This window comes from Oryzias latipes, chromosome 12, assembly GCF_002234675.1.
Source record: "Oryzias latipes chromosome 12, ASM223467v1".
Lineage (NCBI taxonomy): Eukaryota > Metazoa > Chordata > Actinopteri > Beloniformes > Adrianichthyidae > Oryzias > Oryzias latipes.
This window is the reverse complement of record NC_019870.2, coordinates 15,736,869-15,750,927: the sequence shown is the minus strand read 5'-3', so window position 1 is coordinate 15,750,927 and position 14,059 is coordinate 15,736,869. Positions and strand designations below refer to the sequence as shown.

The 14,059-nt window shown below is 41.8% G+C and overlaps 1 protein-coding gene and 1 long non-coding RNA gene across 2 annotated transcripts; both read right to left on the bottom strand.

Moving 5' to 3' along the window:
* Positions 1 to 8,927: 8,927 nt before the first annotated feature.
* On the bottom strand, positions 8,928 to 10,537 carry LOC101171757 (protein AMBP; the record flags this gene model as incomplete). Its single annotated transcript, XM_023961111.1, has 5 exons — positions 8,928 to 9,149; positions 9,246 to 9,333; positions 9,867 to 9,922; positions 10,070 to 10,171; positions 10,390 to 10,537. Coding segments are annotated over 5 exons (564 nt in total), but the record flags the coding sequence as incomplete, so codon positions are not given.
* Positions 10,538 to 11,661: 1,124 nt separating this feature from the next.
* On the bottom strand, positions 11,662 to 12,404 carry LOC111948289. The gene is made up of 2 exons (XR_002874251.1): positions 12,223 to 12,404; positions 11,662 to 11,779 (listed from the first exon to the last, which is right to left on the bottom strand). It is a non-coding gene; the product is annotated as an uncharacterized LOC111948289 (long non-coding RNA).
* Between the last annotated feature and the right edge of the window lie 1,655 nt (positions 12,405 to 14,059).

Here is a 14,059-nt window from a genome sequence, read left to right as displayed (position 1 = left end):
TTCTGATCCCAAAACTGACAAAAGGACTTAATGGTTGGGTCTGTTTGTTGAAACTGCCTCAACTCCTCTTTTGAGTAACCTGGCAGAGTTGGCGTGTTACCTTGAAGATCTTTGTTCTCAACAACCTGCTCAGCAGCTGTAGCCCGCATCTCTCTAACCTGACAGCATTTGATACCTTCACACACCAAATCTGGGTCAAGGGATGTGCCTCTCTGAATCATGTTGCAAATGGATATACATCCATCAAACTCCTCGTCACCATTTGTTTCCGGCTCCCCTGCTAACGGCTGCCTAGACAGTGCATCTGCTGCTGCGTTACATCTCCCAGGGCGATAACGAACGTCAAAGTCAAACGGGGCCAACTGTGCTATCCAGCGCTGTTCAACAGCGCCCAACCTTGCTGAGTCGAGATGACACAGGGGATTATTGTCTGTCATCACAGTAAATTTGGCCCCCAAAAGATAACCTCTGAACTTTCAGATACAGCCCACTTTAAAGCGAGAAGCTCAAGCTTCATGCTGCTGTAATTCCGATCATTCTTCTCTGCAACTCTCAGTCTCCTACTGGCATATGCTTTAACACGCTTCTCCCCATCTTGAATCTGATAGAGGACTGCACCTAGACCTAAACTGCTGGCGTCTGTCTCCAAGATAAATGGGAGGGAAAAGTTAGCATACCCAAGTAGAGGGGCACTGGTCAGTCTCTCTTTAAGCTCCTCAAAGGAATCTTGACATTCTGCAGTCCAAACACTTTTAAACAGATTTTTCGACCTAGACATGTTACTCTGATTCAGGCAGGTATTGACCGCATCATGTAAGGGACCTGCCAGTTGTGAAAAACCCTGCAAAAACCGGCGGTAGTAACTGCAAAAACCCAAAAATGATCTCAACTCTTTAACGGAAGCTGGAACTGGCCATTGCTTAACCGCCGCCACCTTATCTGGATCTGTGCCTATTCCATCAGCGGAAATCTGGTGGCCCAGAAACCGCACGCTTGATTGGAGGAAATTACATTTTTCCACCTTCACCTTTAATCCTGTTTCCCTGAGCCTCTGAAACACGGTCTGTAACCGAGTCAAATGCCCATCGAACGTTGGTGAGTAGACCAAAATGTCATCCAAGTACACAAGCATGATCTGGAACACTAAGTCACTCATAGTAGCCTGCATGAGTCGTTGAAAAGTTGCTGGCCCATTGTAGACTCCAAAAGGCAGTCTAGTGTACTCAAATAGCCCAAAAGGTGTTATAAAGGCTGTTTTGTGCCTGTCATTCTCATGTACTGCAACCTGATGATAGCCACTAGCGAGATCGATGGTTTAGAAAAAATTTTCCTTGTGCAAAGCATCAAAGCTCTTATTGATCCGAGGCAATGGAAAGGCATCGCGTCGGGTTTTGGCATTGAGGCGTCTGTAATCCACACACAGTCTCAAGCTGTTGTCTGCTTTTCGCACTAGTACAATCGGGGACGCATAAGCACTGGTACTTTCTTGGATTACCCCCTTCCTTAAAAGTTGTGCAATATGATCTTTGACCTCCTTGTACTGAGTGGGTGGTACCCGCCTGTAGGGCTGAGTAACTGGGACATCATCGGTTAAGTGAATTTCATGTTGTATCCTGTCAGCATAGCCAAGGTCCTCATCACTCAACGCGAACACATCAGTGTACTGAGAAATAAGTTTTGCCAGCCTGGTCTGCTGTTCCGTGGTGCCACCAATTTTCAGGTGATCCAATAACAGATGTGGTGCATCTTCCGAAACACTAGCCTCTTTCTGTTCTATCGTTACTTCCTCATGATCTGCAGAGATGCGATTGAAAGACACCTCAGCTGCTGGTTCAACACACTCCACTTTGGAAAGGATCCCCAGTCTAGTTTTCGGTGATAACCATAAGTCCTCTTCAGAGAGGTTCACCACTTGTACAGGGAACACACGTTTAGCAACGTCCACCAAGGTAGGGGTCACAATCAGGCCACTGGGCATGGGTGTGTTCGTTGGCTCAAGCAACAGCAGCCCATGAGAGTGTTTTGTGCCCCTTTTAGCATACACGGTGGCTACCGAAGCTGCTGGCAAATGGGTGGCATTTTTACTTGCCACCCTAGCTGCAGAAACTTTTTCTGCCCCATCATCCATTTGCAACTTTTGCAGCATTTCTTTCCAAGCTGAATCTAACTGGCTTCCAAGTGTGGAGTCCAAACTGGCAATAGACAACTCTTTGCATCTCTTTATCACATTGATCCCTATAAGCAGTGGAGGATTATTTTTATCCGGCTGCTGGGTTTCATTTGTCATTGTGCTGACCCTATCTGAAACTACACCGCTGTTCTGCATCCTCACCTGCTGCTTATCAGGATCCCTCACTACCAAAAATCCACACTCTGTAACAGTTAATCCCATAGTCTTCACATCTAACTCCACGTAACCTATGTAAGGAATAGGTAGTGAATTAGCAGCTGTTAGTTTCAGCCACTTGGCTGTGGGAATTATGTCCTCATCCTCACCAAGCAGGTGCTGACGAAAAAATGACTCAGAAAGGGTGCTGACCTGACTTCCACTATCTAATATACATCTAGTCTTGACTCCACCCACCTCAACTTCAACTTCGGGACATGAGCCCACAGCACGTTCTAGGAATCTCTCTCGAGTAAGGATCTGAGAGCCTTGACTTCCACCTCGGATTGCCTGGCTCTTGGCAACCGAGGGTGCTAGTTTCCCTAGGCGGGTGTTTCAGAAGTGGTAGGTTGACTTCCCTTTTTGTGTGATCTGCACTCCCGAGCGATGTGTCCCACTCTGTTGCACTTAAAACAAATAGGTTTGCCATCATCAGTATACTGGAACTTTGTTTTTACTCTCCCATCTCTGTGAGAGCTTCCCCGGAAAACAACTCCTTCTCTCACCACATTAACCAACTCCCCTATAGCTTTGCCTTGTTCAGAGACCACTTTAAGAATATCATCTAATGTGGCAGTTGACCTCTCGGGTGTACTACGTGTAGGTTGGCTTCCATCGCTCCCATCATTGCCCAATATACTCCTGCTTTTTACAACTCTAGTGTTAATGGGCCTGTCCTCTGCTGACCATGAAATTGCTTCCTGGCGCACTTCGAAGAGTGAGGAATCTGGTTTGTCTCTAAGCATTCTGCGGAGCTCCCTTCTGAGTGCGGAATCTCTTATTCCTTCAACAAACTGGTCTCTGACTGCCATCTTTGCATCAAGAATTGCATCTGGTTTTTGTTTTAAAACTGAGCAAAGGATCTGTGACAGTGCGTGGGAATATTCAAAAAAATCTTCACCCTCTACCTGGTGGCGGCTGTAGAAAGTCTGTAGAAGTTGTGCTACACTGCGTTTCTCCCTGTAAGCATCTCTGAGTAAGTTGACAATTTCATCAGGTGCGTTAAACTCATCTTCTGTGCACAACTTGACCTCCTCCAGTGCTGACCCTCTAAGATGTGACATAATGAAATCCACCTGATCTTCCTCTCCCAGACCTCTAGCTCTAATAGCTCGCTGGATTTCATCTAAAAATTCATCAACAGAGCGGCCATCGACTGTTGAATCACCACTAAACGGCTGAATAGGGCGTTCCCTAGGCAAGTTAATGTATGATCGGTTTGTTCCATTACTCAGAGCGGCTATCTGAGCCATAGCCTGGTCATGCTTACAACTTAGTTCTGATAACTGCGTCTGCAGTACAGTGACAGGGTCTATTTCTGAGTCTATGTTGGAGACTGGCTCATTCTCACTGCCTTCCTGCGACATGGCTGAATGTGTTCGAGGTCAACAGCTGGATGTCAGGTGTTACTCAGATGCAGGTCCAGATGTGTTGGTCCGATGACTCTTCCTCGTCCCAGGATGAGCTGTCGTCTACCGGGCTGCAGGAAGTTGATCTCCGGTGATGTGGTCACTCCCACGACGATCCTGCCAGGTCTCCGGTGGTGTGGTCAATCCCACGACGATCCTGCCAGGTCTCCGGTGGTGTGGTCAATCCCACGACGATCCTTTTAATGGTTTCCTCCTCACCAGGCACTTAAGCTGGTGCAACTATAGTTATTCTGTGTACTCTTTAAAAAAATTTTTTTTTTAAATATTTTTTATTATATTGCAAAAACTCCTGAGTTGCTAATTTTGCAGAACCCCACTCCTGGAACCAAATTATGTAGCCTGGCGAATTCAAGCCTGCACAGGACACAAAACTGTCTTTGGGTTCTTTATTCCAAAACAAAAATGTAACTCAGGATTTCAGATTTAAAAAAAATGGTAATCAGGAAGATAAAAAACAAAAACAAAATGTGGATCTATTATGCCATCTAGATGCTTCTTTTAGCCAGTCACTTTCCGATCTTCCAAAATCACGAAAGAAAACAAGTGTAAACAAAACAAAAAGAGAGAAAAAGATCAAATTTAAGAAAAAGAGTACACAAGAATAACTACAGCAGGTGCTCTGTGGCCCGAACTGTAACAGGAATGACGGCAAAGTTGATCACCAGTCACAACATTGGCTCCGTCGAGCACTGCTGTAAAACACACGTAAAATGCAGCGACAATTGTACAAATCAAATTACTAATTTCATCAAATTTCTTAAAACAGAATACTTTTACAACAATTACAGTAAACACAACTTCTTTTTTTACCTTTTTATGTTTGTTTACCCTCTTAACGACTCTTCACGCCAGGTTTCAACCGCCTTGAATCCGCAGATCAAAACAACCGTCAAACAACTGTCAAATAACGGTCCCCAGAACACACCACCTCCTCATTGAACTGTTCACCGAAAACCCAGGAAGCGCCCTCTAGTGGCACAACCCTGTACCTACACCTTCTCCACCTGGCTACATTAACCTGGTCCGGAGCAGGTTTAGTTGAAGGTTAGTTTGTTTTCAGAGAGGTGAAGCAGCATGGCGTGTCCATTTGAAGATGATTTAGTGGATGAAGAAGCTCAGATAATACTTTTTCCACCGTGAGAGGGTGATAAGACCACATATGGATGTTGGAAAGAGAAACTTTACTTTGATCTAACTTAATTATTTGCTTCAGTTAAGATAAATCATTTTTTTGTTAGGTCACCTTAAAAATAACACGTAGTTTCAGACAATTATTTTCCTTTCATTCAATTTAATTCAATTAAGTAGGTGTAACTTTGGTGCTGTTGTTAGATCATCACCGCAAGGTATTCTGGGATATCATTCCCTTTGCCTGTCTGGACGGATTTGGGTTTAAGTGTGGGTTTTTGACAAAATGTGTTTAGTTGTTTAACTGTTTTAGCTGTTTTACTGTGTTTTGCCGAGTTATTTTGTCCTACTATGCTTACGTCTCTGCACCATAAGTGAGAGTGAAGGAAAGGATGATGAGTTTATATAGCACTCCTACCTTCCCTGGCTGTAATTATAATGACAGATAATTCTTTAATGAATTTTGCACTCCGTGCATTTTTTTCCCCCCCGTCCTTTTAATTGTTATAAAAATGAGCATATCTGCCGGCTCAAACTTAGACATATGAGAGTTCAAGAATCATAATTAATTATGATGGAATAAGATTAATTGAATCGGAGTAATATTACATTTAGTTAAATAAATATTGTAACGATCCGGCCGGACCATCACTTTAGTGGGATAGCGAAAGCCAACTGCTTATGAAGTGGTTCTAATGGAGATCTGTCCGTGCCCCATACACCGCACGACCCCGGACAGTTTCAGGTTGGAAGAAACGTAGAGAGAGGCAATATTAGCTTTTAAGCAACAAGCCTGTTTATTCCAGCACCCATACAGCCCAAACAGCATGGAGGGTCACTTCAGCTTCCAGCCCTCTGACTCAAGGTTTCACCCTAAGCTCCCCACTTCCCATGAGCCTTAGGGGCTGAAGGCAGGGCTAACCCCCAGGTCGCTACACTGCCCCCACCTAAGAGGGTTAGTGTCCCCACAACCCTCACATAACTGCAGAACTGAACAACACAACACAATTAGCAAAACACAGGAACACTCTGGCTGGAGACTCCTTCGCACAATCCTGGGTTTCGACCGCCACCGTGTACAGTCCTCCTCTTAACTGGCTGGGTTAGCACATCTGCATCTGACACAATTCCATGCCAGCATGTGCCCAGCCAGGAGAATCAGTCCCCGCCTCTGTGGAAGCACCACCATCAGGGTGCACATCACCATGGGGGAGTAGACTCTCTCCAAGTGAAGAGCTGCACACCAGCAGCAGAAGGTCCCCAGGCATCCCAGGCTATCGTCTTCATCACTACGGCTGCTGTAGGGTCTGCTTCGTCAAACCCTCCTCCCCAAAGCGAAGCTCTGCTGTCCGCGCTGACAGGTCTCGCAGCTCCGCAGGTGGGAGGTCCAGCAGTGTAGCGCCCTCTAACGCCAGGCCTGGGTGTGTGAGAAGTCCCCTTCGGCGTCTAGCCCTCATGGCCGGTCGCCAGGTTGACCTGAGCCAGGTGTGGTTCCAGTGTTGTTGAGCCATTGAGTTGTGAAGGTTCAGCTGGGCTGCGCACCGTCATCACAGTGTGGTCCGGATGATCTAGTGCTGGCGTCGGGCAGGGCCAGGCTGCAGATGACGGTGGGTGCTCGATCCATCAGGGTGGTGTCATCGCCCTTACTCCTCCCTTGTCCCAGACTGCCACCAGGATCAGCTGCTCCGTCTCACCCTCCATGACGATGCTCTCCATGGTGTAGCAGCGGCTAAGCATCCCACTTCTGACACGAATGTAACGATCCGGCCGGACCGTTACTTTAGTGGGATAGCGAAAGCCAACTGCTCATGAAGTGGTTCTAATGGAGATCTGTCCTTGCTCCATACACCGCACGACCCCGGACAGTCTCAGGTTGGAAGAAACGTAGAGAGAGGCAATATTAGCTTTTAAGCAACAAGCTTGTTTATTCCAGCACCCATACAGCCCAAACAGCATGGAGGGTCACTTCAGCTTTCAGCCCTCTGACTCAAGGTTTCACCCTAAGCTTCCCACTTCCTATGAGCCTTAGGGGCTGAAGGCGGGGCTAACCCCCAGGTCGCTACAATATGTAAATTTGAGTTGTAAAAAAAATTACTGAGTTTTATAGACGTAAGAAATTAGGTTGAATAAATTTAACTCAATTACTTGTTACCAATAGAACTAATTAATTTAAGTTGGCAAAATTGGATAAGTTACATATATATGCGTCACAAGGAAAATGGAAATAAGATCAGAAACTCGTGCGTTTACTTTGTCTGTTCTACTACAAGCAGAAACTCTTTTTTTGATGATGCAGCCGTATTACTTTTTTTGATGGACGTATAATCTTCATACGCCGTCATTAAAATCTCAGACTCCGTCTCACCGAAGTATAGCGCTTTTTTTTTTTCAACACGCGTTTCCATGGTGACTCCGTAAATCGGCGATCCATTGAGAATGTCTTTATGTACCTGCTGTGCACGCGCCTTAACCCAGGGTTACCAAGTCGAAAGTAATTACGCCAACTCATATCCGGTCTTTTGGAACGACATGACCCGAGTAAGCAAGTTCAGGCGGATTTCAGCCAGAGTTCAGGCTTAAAGTCAGGCTAATTTAAACATGCTTCCTGGAATACCCCCCTACGGAGCCCCTAAAGGGCCATTGATGAAAAAAAAAAAAAAATGGAGGAAAAAAAATTTTTTTGAAGTAAAAAAAAATTTTTTGGGAGTAAAATATTTTTTTTTGAAGTAAAAAGGAAAAAAAAAAAATTATTGGTTAGTTTCAGGTGCGCACCAGTTAGTTTCAGGTGCGCACCAGTTAGTATCAGGTGCGCACCAGTTAGTTTCAGGTGCGCACCAGTTAGTTTCAGGTGCGCACCAGTTAGTATCAGGTGCGCAACAGTTAGTTTCAGGTGCGCACCAGTTAGTTTCAGGTGCGCACCAGTTAGTTTCAGGTGCGCACCAGTTAGTATCAGGTGCGCACCAGTTAGTATCAGGTGCGCACCAGTTAGTATCAGGTGCGCACCAGTTAGTTTCAGGTGCGCACCAATTAGTTTCAGATGACATTATGACATTGTCAGTAATATTTCTTGTTTTCAGAAAGTTTACAAGGTCCATATCCTCAACTTTAGCCATTCTCAAGACAACTGTAGCTACTTGGTGCACAATGAGCAAGTAGGTCAACTATCTGATATCTTCTGATACTAACTGATACTAACTGGTGCGGACCTGAAACTAACTGGTGCGCACCTGATACTAACTGGTGCGCACCTGAAACTAACTGGTGCGCACCTGAAACTAACTGGTGCGCACCTGAAACTAACTGGTGCGCACCTGAAACTAACTGGTGCGCACCTGAAACTAACTGGTGCGCACCAGTTAGTTTTTTTTTTTTTTACTTCAAAAAAAAATTTTTACTTCAAAAAAAAATTTTTTTTCCTCCAATTTTTTTCCTATCAATGGCCCTTTAGGGGCTCCGTACAGGGGGGTAACTTTTCCCAAAAAACAGCTGAAGCTGCAGCGAAATCGCGCTACCATCATTCTTATCAAAGTGTCTTTAATAAAATAAAACAAACACAAAGAAAAAAGTATTTTATGATCTTTTATATTCCTAACTACTCAGTGTTTTATCAGGGCCTGTTTGGATGAACACAGAGCTGAAATCCTGGAGATGGAAAATGTTTTTAGATTAGTTAATGAGGGCAATTTCCCACAGCACACTGGACCATCTCCCACGGCACACTAGTGTGACACGGCACACTGGTTGAAAAACACTGAAAAAATGTATCAATTTAAATTAAATATTTGGTTAATTCCAAACAAAAAATAAAGTTGTTAAAACATTTTATTGTTTTTTAAATGTTTGAAGAAACAGATGGTTGGCACACTAAAATCTTGTTTGTTTATATAAAATCATTAGGTGTAGTAACAAAGAAGCATTCATTACGGTAGAACAAGATTTTTTTTATGTGCATTAATTATATTGGTTCAACATGATTTTTTTTATGAGCAATCAATGTCCAGAATTTTAAACCCAACAGATCTTTTTTTGTTTTTTTCAGTATGGGAGACATCTCTGCAGACACTCTTTTTCAGTTAAGAAGTTGTTCTGGTTGCCAAGGCAGCCTCCGTAGATGAAGATCTCACACCTCCCCTTTCTGAAGTTGTAGAAATAACGCTCAAAATACCCGAAACACAGCCCAGAATCTGGAGCTTGTGCACACACCCCTGTGGAAGCAGATGGAAGGGAAACCAAATCAGAGATTTTTTTAATGTATTCTCATCACAAATGTGTGTAAATGTGTCATGACATGATGTCTGTACCAGTATCATTGAACAGAGAGGAAGCCTCATCCTCAAAAGCTTCCAAGTCTGCTGGAGACAAAGAGGGCACCACCGGTCTCCTCCCCCTCTGCAGACAGGCAACACGTCAAGTCAGTGAGAGTTAGCAGAAAAACTCAGAACAGGGAAGGCCTCCTGGAGAAGAGGCACACATCTTCAACTTGAAAAACTAGTCCAAAGAACTTTCTCTGCTAGAGTCTCTGCAGAGGTCAGTGAGAGATTGGCAACTTGAAAATGAAAGTGTTTTTAAAAAGAAAAAAGAGAGATCAAATTCATCATTAAATATTCATTTTGGAACTCAACAGGTATAGCTACAGTCCAACCTGAAGTTTGTCATACCCTTTGGAAAATTTTCCTTAGTTGTTTTTCTTTCATTGGGGAGAATCTTCCAGATTGGAAAAGGGACAAGCAAATTTTAGGCGAAAATAAGACGATGTACAAGAACCACCATTAAAAATAATGCCGGGGGTGTGAAGAATTTTGGGCCTAACTGTACAGAGTAGAAGTCTTTTTGTGATTTTATTAATTCCCCCTTAGTTGTCACTGAAATGTTTTTACAGATATAGAATTGAGTTAAAACCAATTAATCAAAATAGTTTCTACCTGAGGGTTTTGTTGGGATTCTGGCTCTGTGACCGGCTTTCCAGGAACACATATACCTGCAAACAAAAAATTCAAACATTTCCACCATACTGCCAAATATATTTTTTAAACCTTATGCCACTAATTATAATGAATGTTACAAACCCATTTTTTGTTGTGTCTTTTTATAAATTTGATACAATCTCAGTCAAAACAGTCCTCACCTTTGTCTTCTTTGATGATGATGTTGTCTTCACCCAGTTGCTGCTCTTTGACCAGTGTTTTAAAGTCTTCCAGCACAGTGGGCCTCACAGTCATGGTTCGACCTGAGAGAGAAAAAAAATAATTCTAGCATTTATACAGTTTTATCCTTTGTCCTTAAGTTGTGTGGAACATGAAGAAGTTAAAGCTAACATTTTTGACTATCATCAAGAACAGAAATGCGTCTCTAAAATGTCTCAAATTTAACTTTAAAGCTAAATTGTGTTAAAAATCGTAACGATGTGCTTTATTTTCCTATTTATAAAGGGAATAAATAACTTACTGTAAAGCCTGAGTGTAGTTATCCTTTCACCCGTGACCCTAATCTTGATCATAATCATGACAGCGTATTCATCGTAGTTTGTGTGGAGCACATAGGCGTCCACATCAGCTCCCGTCCCTGAAAGACAAACAGCAAACACAAGAATTGATCAGAAATTCTGTTCATTTTCTGCAAACAGACCAGAAGATAAAGAACAGACTCTGAGAAAGCAGCTTTTTTAACCCTTGTGCTATCCTATGACCACCCTTACGTTTTATCCCTACCATGACAAAGGTGGATAAAGGTGGAGAGGATTTCATGTAATCCATGGACACCAGTGACGATCACAAATCATTGAAGAAAAAAGGGTCAGCGCACTTTCTTGTAGGGTCCAGATGACCCAACTTCCAATATAAAAGTGCCTAGGATAGCACAAGGGTTCCATCAGAGCAGAAAAATGTTGCAGATTTCTATCATATTAGGGCATCAGAACCACACAAAACGATTTCCTACTTCTGAAAGGTGTTACTTTTTTTTTTGCTTTTGTTCTTTTTTTCAGTTTTTTAACAAGATTAAATTTTAACATAAAATCTTTGAAAAGATGCCATAGGGTTTGATTTTTATATAAATATCTTTGGTAAAAGCTCTAGATCTTGAACAACCTCCCTACAAATCCCAAATCTGCACAAACACACACATACATGCATCCTAAGTGAAGAACCAGTCATTTACTGGCACCTCCCTTTCTTTAGGTCAATGTTTGTAAGTTCTAGTTGTGTGTATATTTGATGTAGAGCTTCAGAAATCCAATGTGTCAGTAAATTATGTGCAGAGGGAAAGTAAACAACATATGAGAAGGCAGTATGTGAACAGGAGTGTTAAATTGAATAAACACTCAAAATAACTCCAATGTTTTTTAATCATTTAGATTAAAATTTACACCTTTTGACATCAGAAACCATTCAGAAGCCATTTTTACCTTAATTATAATCTGCTAACTACAACAATAAATAATACTATTGGTAATGCAAAAATAAAGCGTAAGAGTGGCTAACACTTTATTGAATAGTTAATTAATGCTTAATTACACATTTAATAACATTAATAAAGGGATCCAATTTTTTTACAGATTTTACATGTTTCAAATTTATGAATCCCAAAGGACAAATTTACATCCCAATTTGCCTCTGCTACTATAATTTGCTTTAATGTCCCCAGAGAAACACAGGGAATGACTGATGAGCCTTGGTAAGCATTTTCATACAAACCTGAGCACAGTTCGGGTCGTCTGGAGCTTCGAGCCAACAGCACTTTTCTGCACCAGCAGTTTACCTATAGCTGTATTTTGCTTGTGCTTTGGGAGGTCAGGACTCGTAGTTGCCAAGGCAACGTCATACCATGTTCCCAAAAACTGTCAGGGAGGGAAACCGTGACATAAATAAAGGTTTGCTTTATGATGTCAAGCATGCTAAATGAGGGACTTTAAGAAAAGAACAACATAAAGTTGTCCAAAAAGTGCAAGAAAATGCAAACGAGAAAAATAAACATTTGAGATATTTGTTCTGAAAATGTTTGTCTCACCTGAACTAAACTTTAACTTTTTTTTGGACAGGAAGCAAACTTTGCATTGAAGTTTAAAATGAATTGTTTGCACTAATTATGTAATCATGTTTTTCTTCTTGAAAATGAGTCCTAAAACTAAAACAAACAGCTATTTTCGCTTAAACATGAACAAGATTACATTATACAGAAAAGACGTTGTTTTAACAGAAGCAGATATCCATATATACCTGGCCAATAGTTAATACGTAATATTTTTAATAATCACAAAATGTAATCAGGACAATCTCTGACCTTCATCAAAACAAAGTTCTCCTGTGTGGGGTAAAGAGGATCTGGAATAATTGGAAGCCCCTGGAGGGTCTGGCTCCATCCCAGTGCCAGCAGAAAAATTAAAACTGCATTTGTTTCCATCCTGTCAGAACTGTCTGACACTGAAATGGACTCTGGGCATGCTAGGTCTGTGGGCCGTGTTTATGTACCCTATAGCTGTGTGTAATCAGGCTCAGAACCAACAAAAAACCAAACACTTCAAGGAGCAAAGTTCCCACTTTGCATCCGTCTCTGCAGCCTAACTTGCCAGAATAAGCAAATGACCACTCAGACATTGGACTACAGAGCTGCAGCAAAACCCACAAATCAACACCTGTCATGATTTTAGAGACGGAAAGAGTTTAACCCTCCTTATAGAAGCTGTACACTAAAAAAATTATGTTTTATTTAGGTGTAATTTAATTATATTTGCAATCACTACGCCAGTTTCAATAGTGTGCCACGGCACACTATTGAAATTGCCCTCATTAACTGATCTAAAAACATTTTCAATCTCCAGGATATCAGCTCTTTGTTCATCCAAACAAACCCTGATGAAACACTGAGAAGTTAGGAATATGAAAGATCTTAAAATACTTTTTTCTTTGCTTTTATTTGATTCTATTAAAGACATTTTGATAAGAATGACGGTTTGGCCACAGCTTAAGCTCTGTTTTAGGAAAAGTCCCGCCCCTTTAACTGTCTCCACTAATCATTCTTGGAGTCTTAATCACACGTCATCAGTCTGACCAATCAGAAGTGGTTAAAGTCTCCACTTCCTTGTTTCCATTTAGCTCATAAGTCTCTCAGTTCTAACAAAAACATCAGCTAAAGCTTGTCTTTAGCGGTGTAGTTGTCCACAGAATCCGGCGTCAGACCGTGGAACAAGTGAACAAAACAATGAGGCTCAGAGACGCTGGTCTGTCTGCGGTCGGCAGATTATTCCACTACATCTCCCATGATGCATTGGGTTAAAGAGAAGTTAAAGAGCGCACAATGAGTCTCTCCTCTTAACGTCCTAAAACAACAATGAATACACATCAAACAGTTTTTGAATCTTTTAAGTTAACTTTTATAACATCTTTTAGAAAAAACAACTGTAGCTTCCAGCTTTTTCTGCCACAATTGTCACAAAAATGCATGTGAGATTGTGAAGGAACTGTAGATGCTGTTGTGCCGCAGGATTTTTGTCAAGGTTAAAGTGTGCCGTAGCTCAAAAAAGGTTGAAAAATACTGAGCTAGACTGTGATATTACTGTCAAACCTCCTTTCCCTGAAATCCTGGATTTCTGATAGCATAAATGGGGGGAGGGGGTGCTTTATTCAGTCTAACATAGTCATTCTGTTGGAGCCAAGTTTCTGTTAAGGCTAGTAGACTAAGTTTGTTATCATTAATAAACTTGTTAACTAAGAGGGACTTACATGAAATCCTCTCCACCTTTATCCACCTTTGTCATGGTAGGGAGAACACGTCAATGTAAGGGCGGAGTCATAGGATAACACAAGGGTTAATCCTACATGTCTGGACGCTCACTGACATTTAATCCAGCATATCTAAGATTTTTTCTCTTAAAACATTGATGTTCAGACCTATAAATAATAATTAACTTGACAATAATAATTTATTGGTATTATAATAATATATGCATCACATTTCACAAATGTGTGGGTTCATGCACAGACTTAAAGTGTTTCAACACTTTTAAGGTTTTAATTTCTTTCTCAGTATTTTTCCCACAATACTGAAAAATAGTCAGAGACTTTATGAAAACATTAGTACTTTCAGGTGCTTTACAATCTTTCTGTAGGTTTTTTAACTG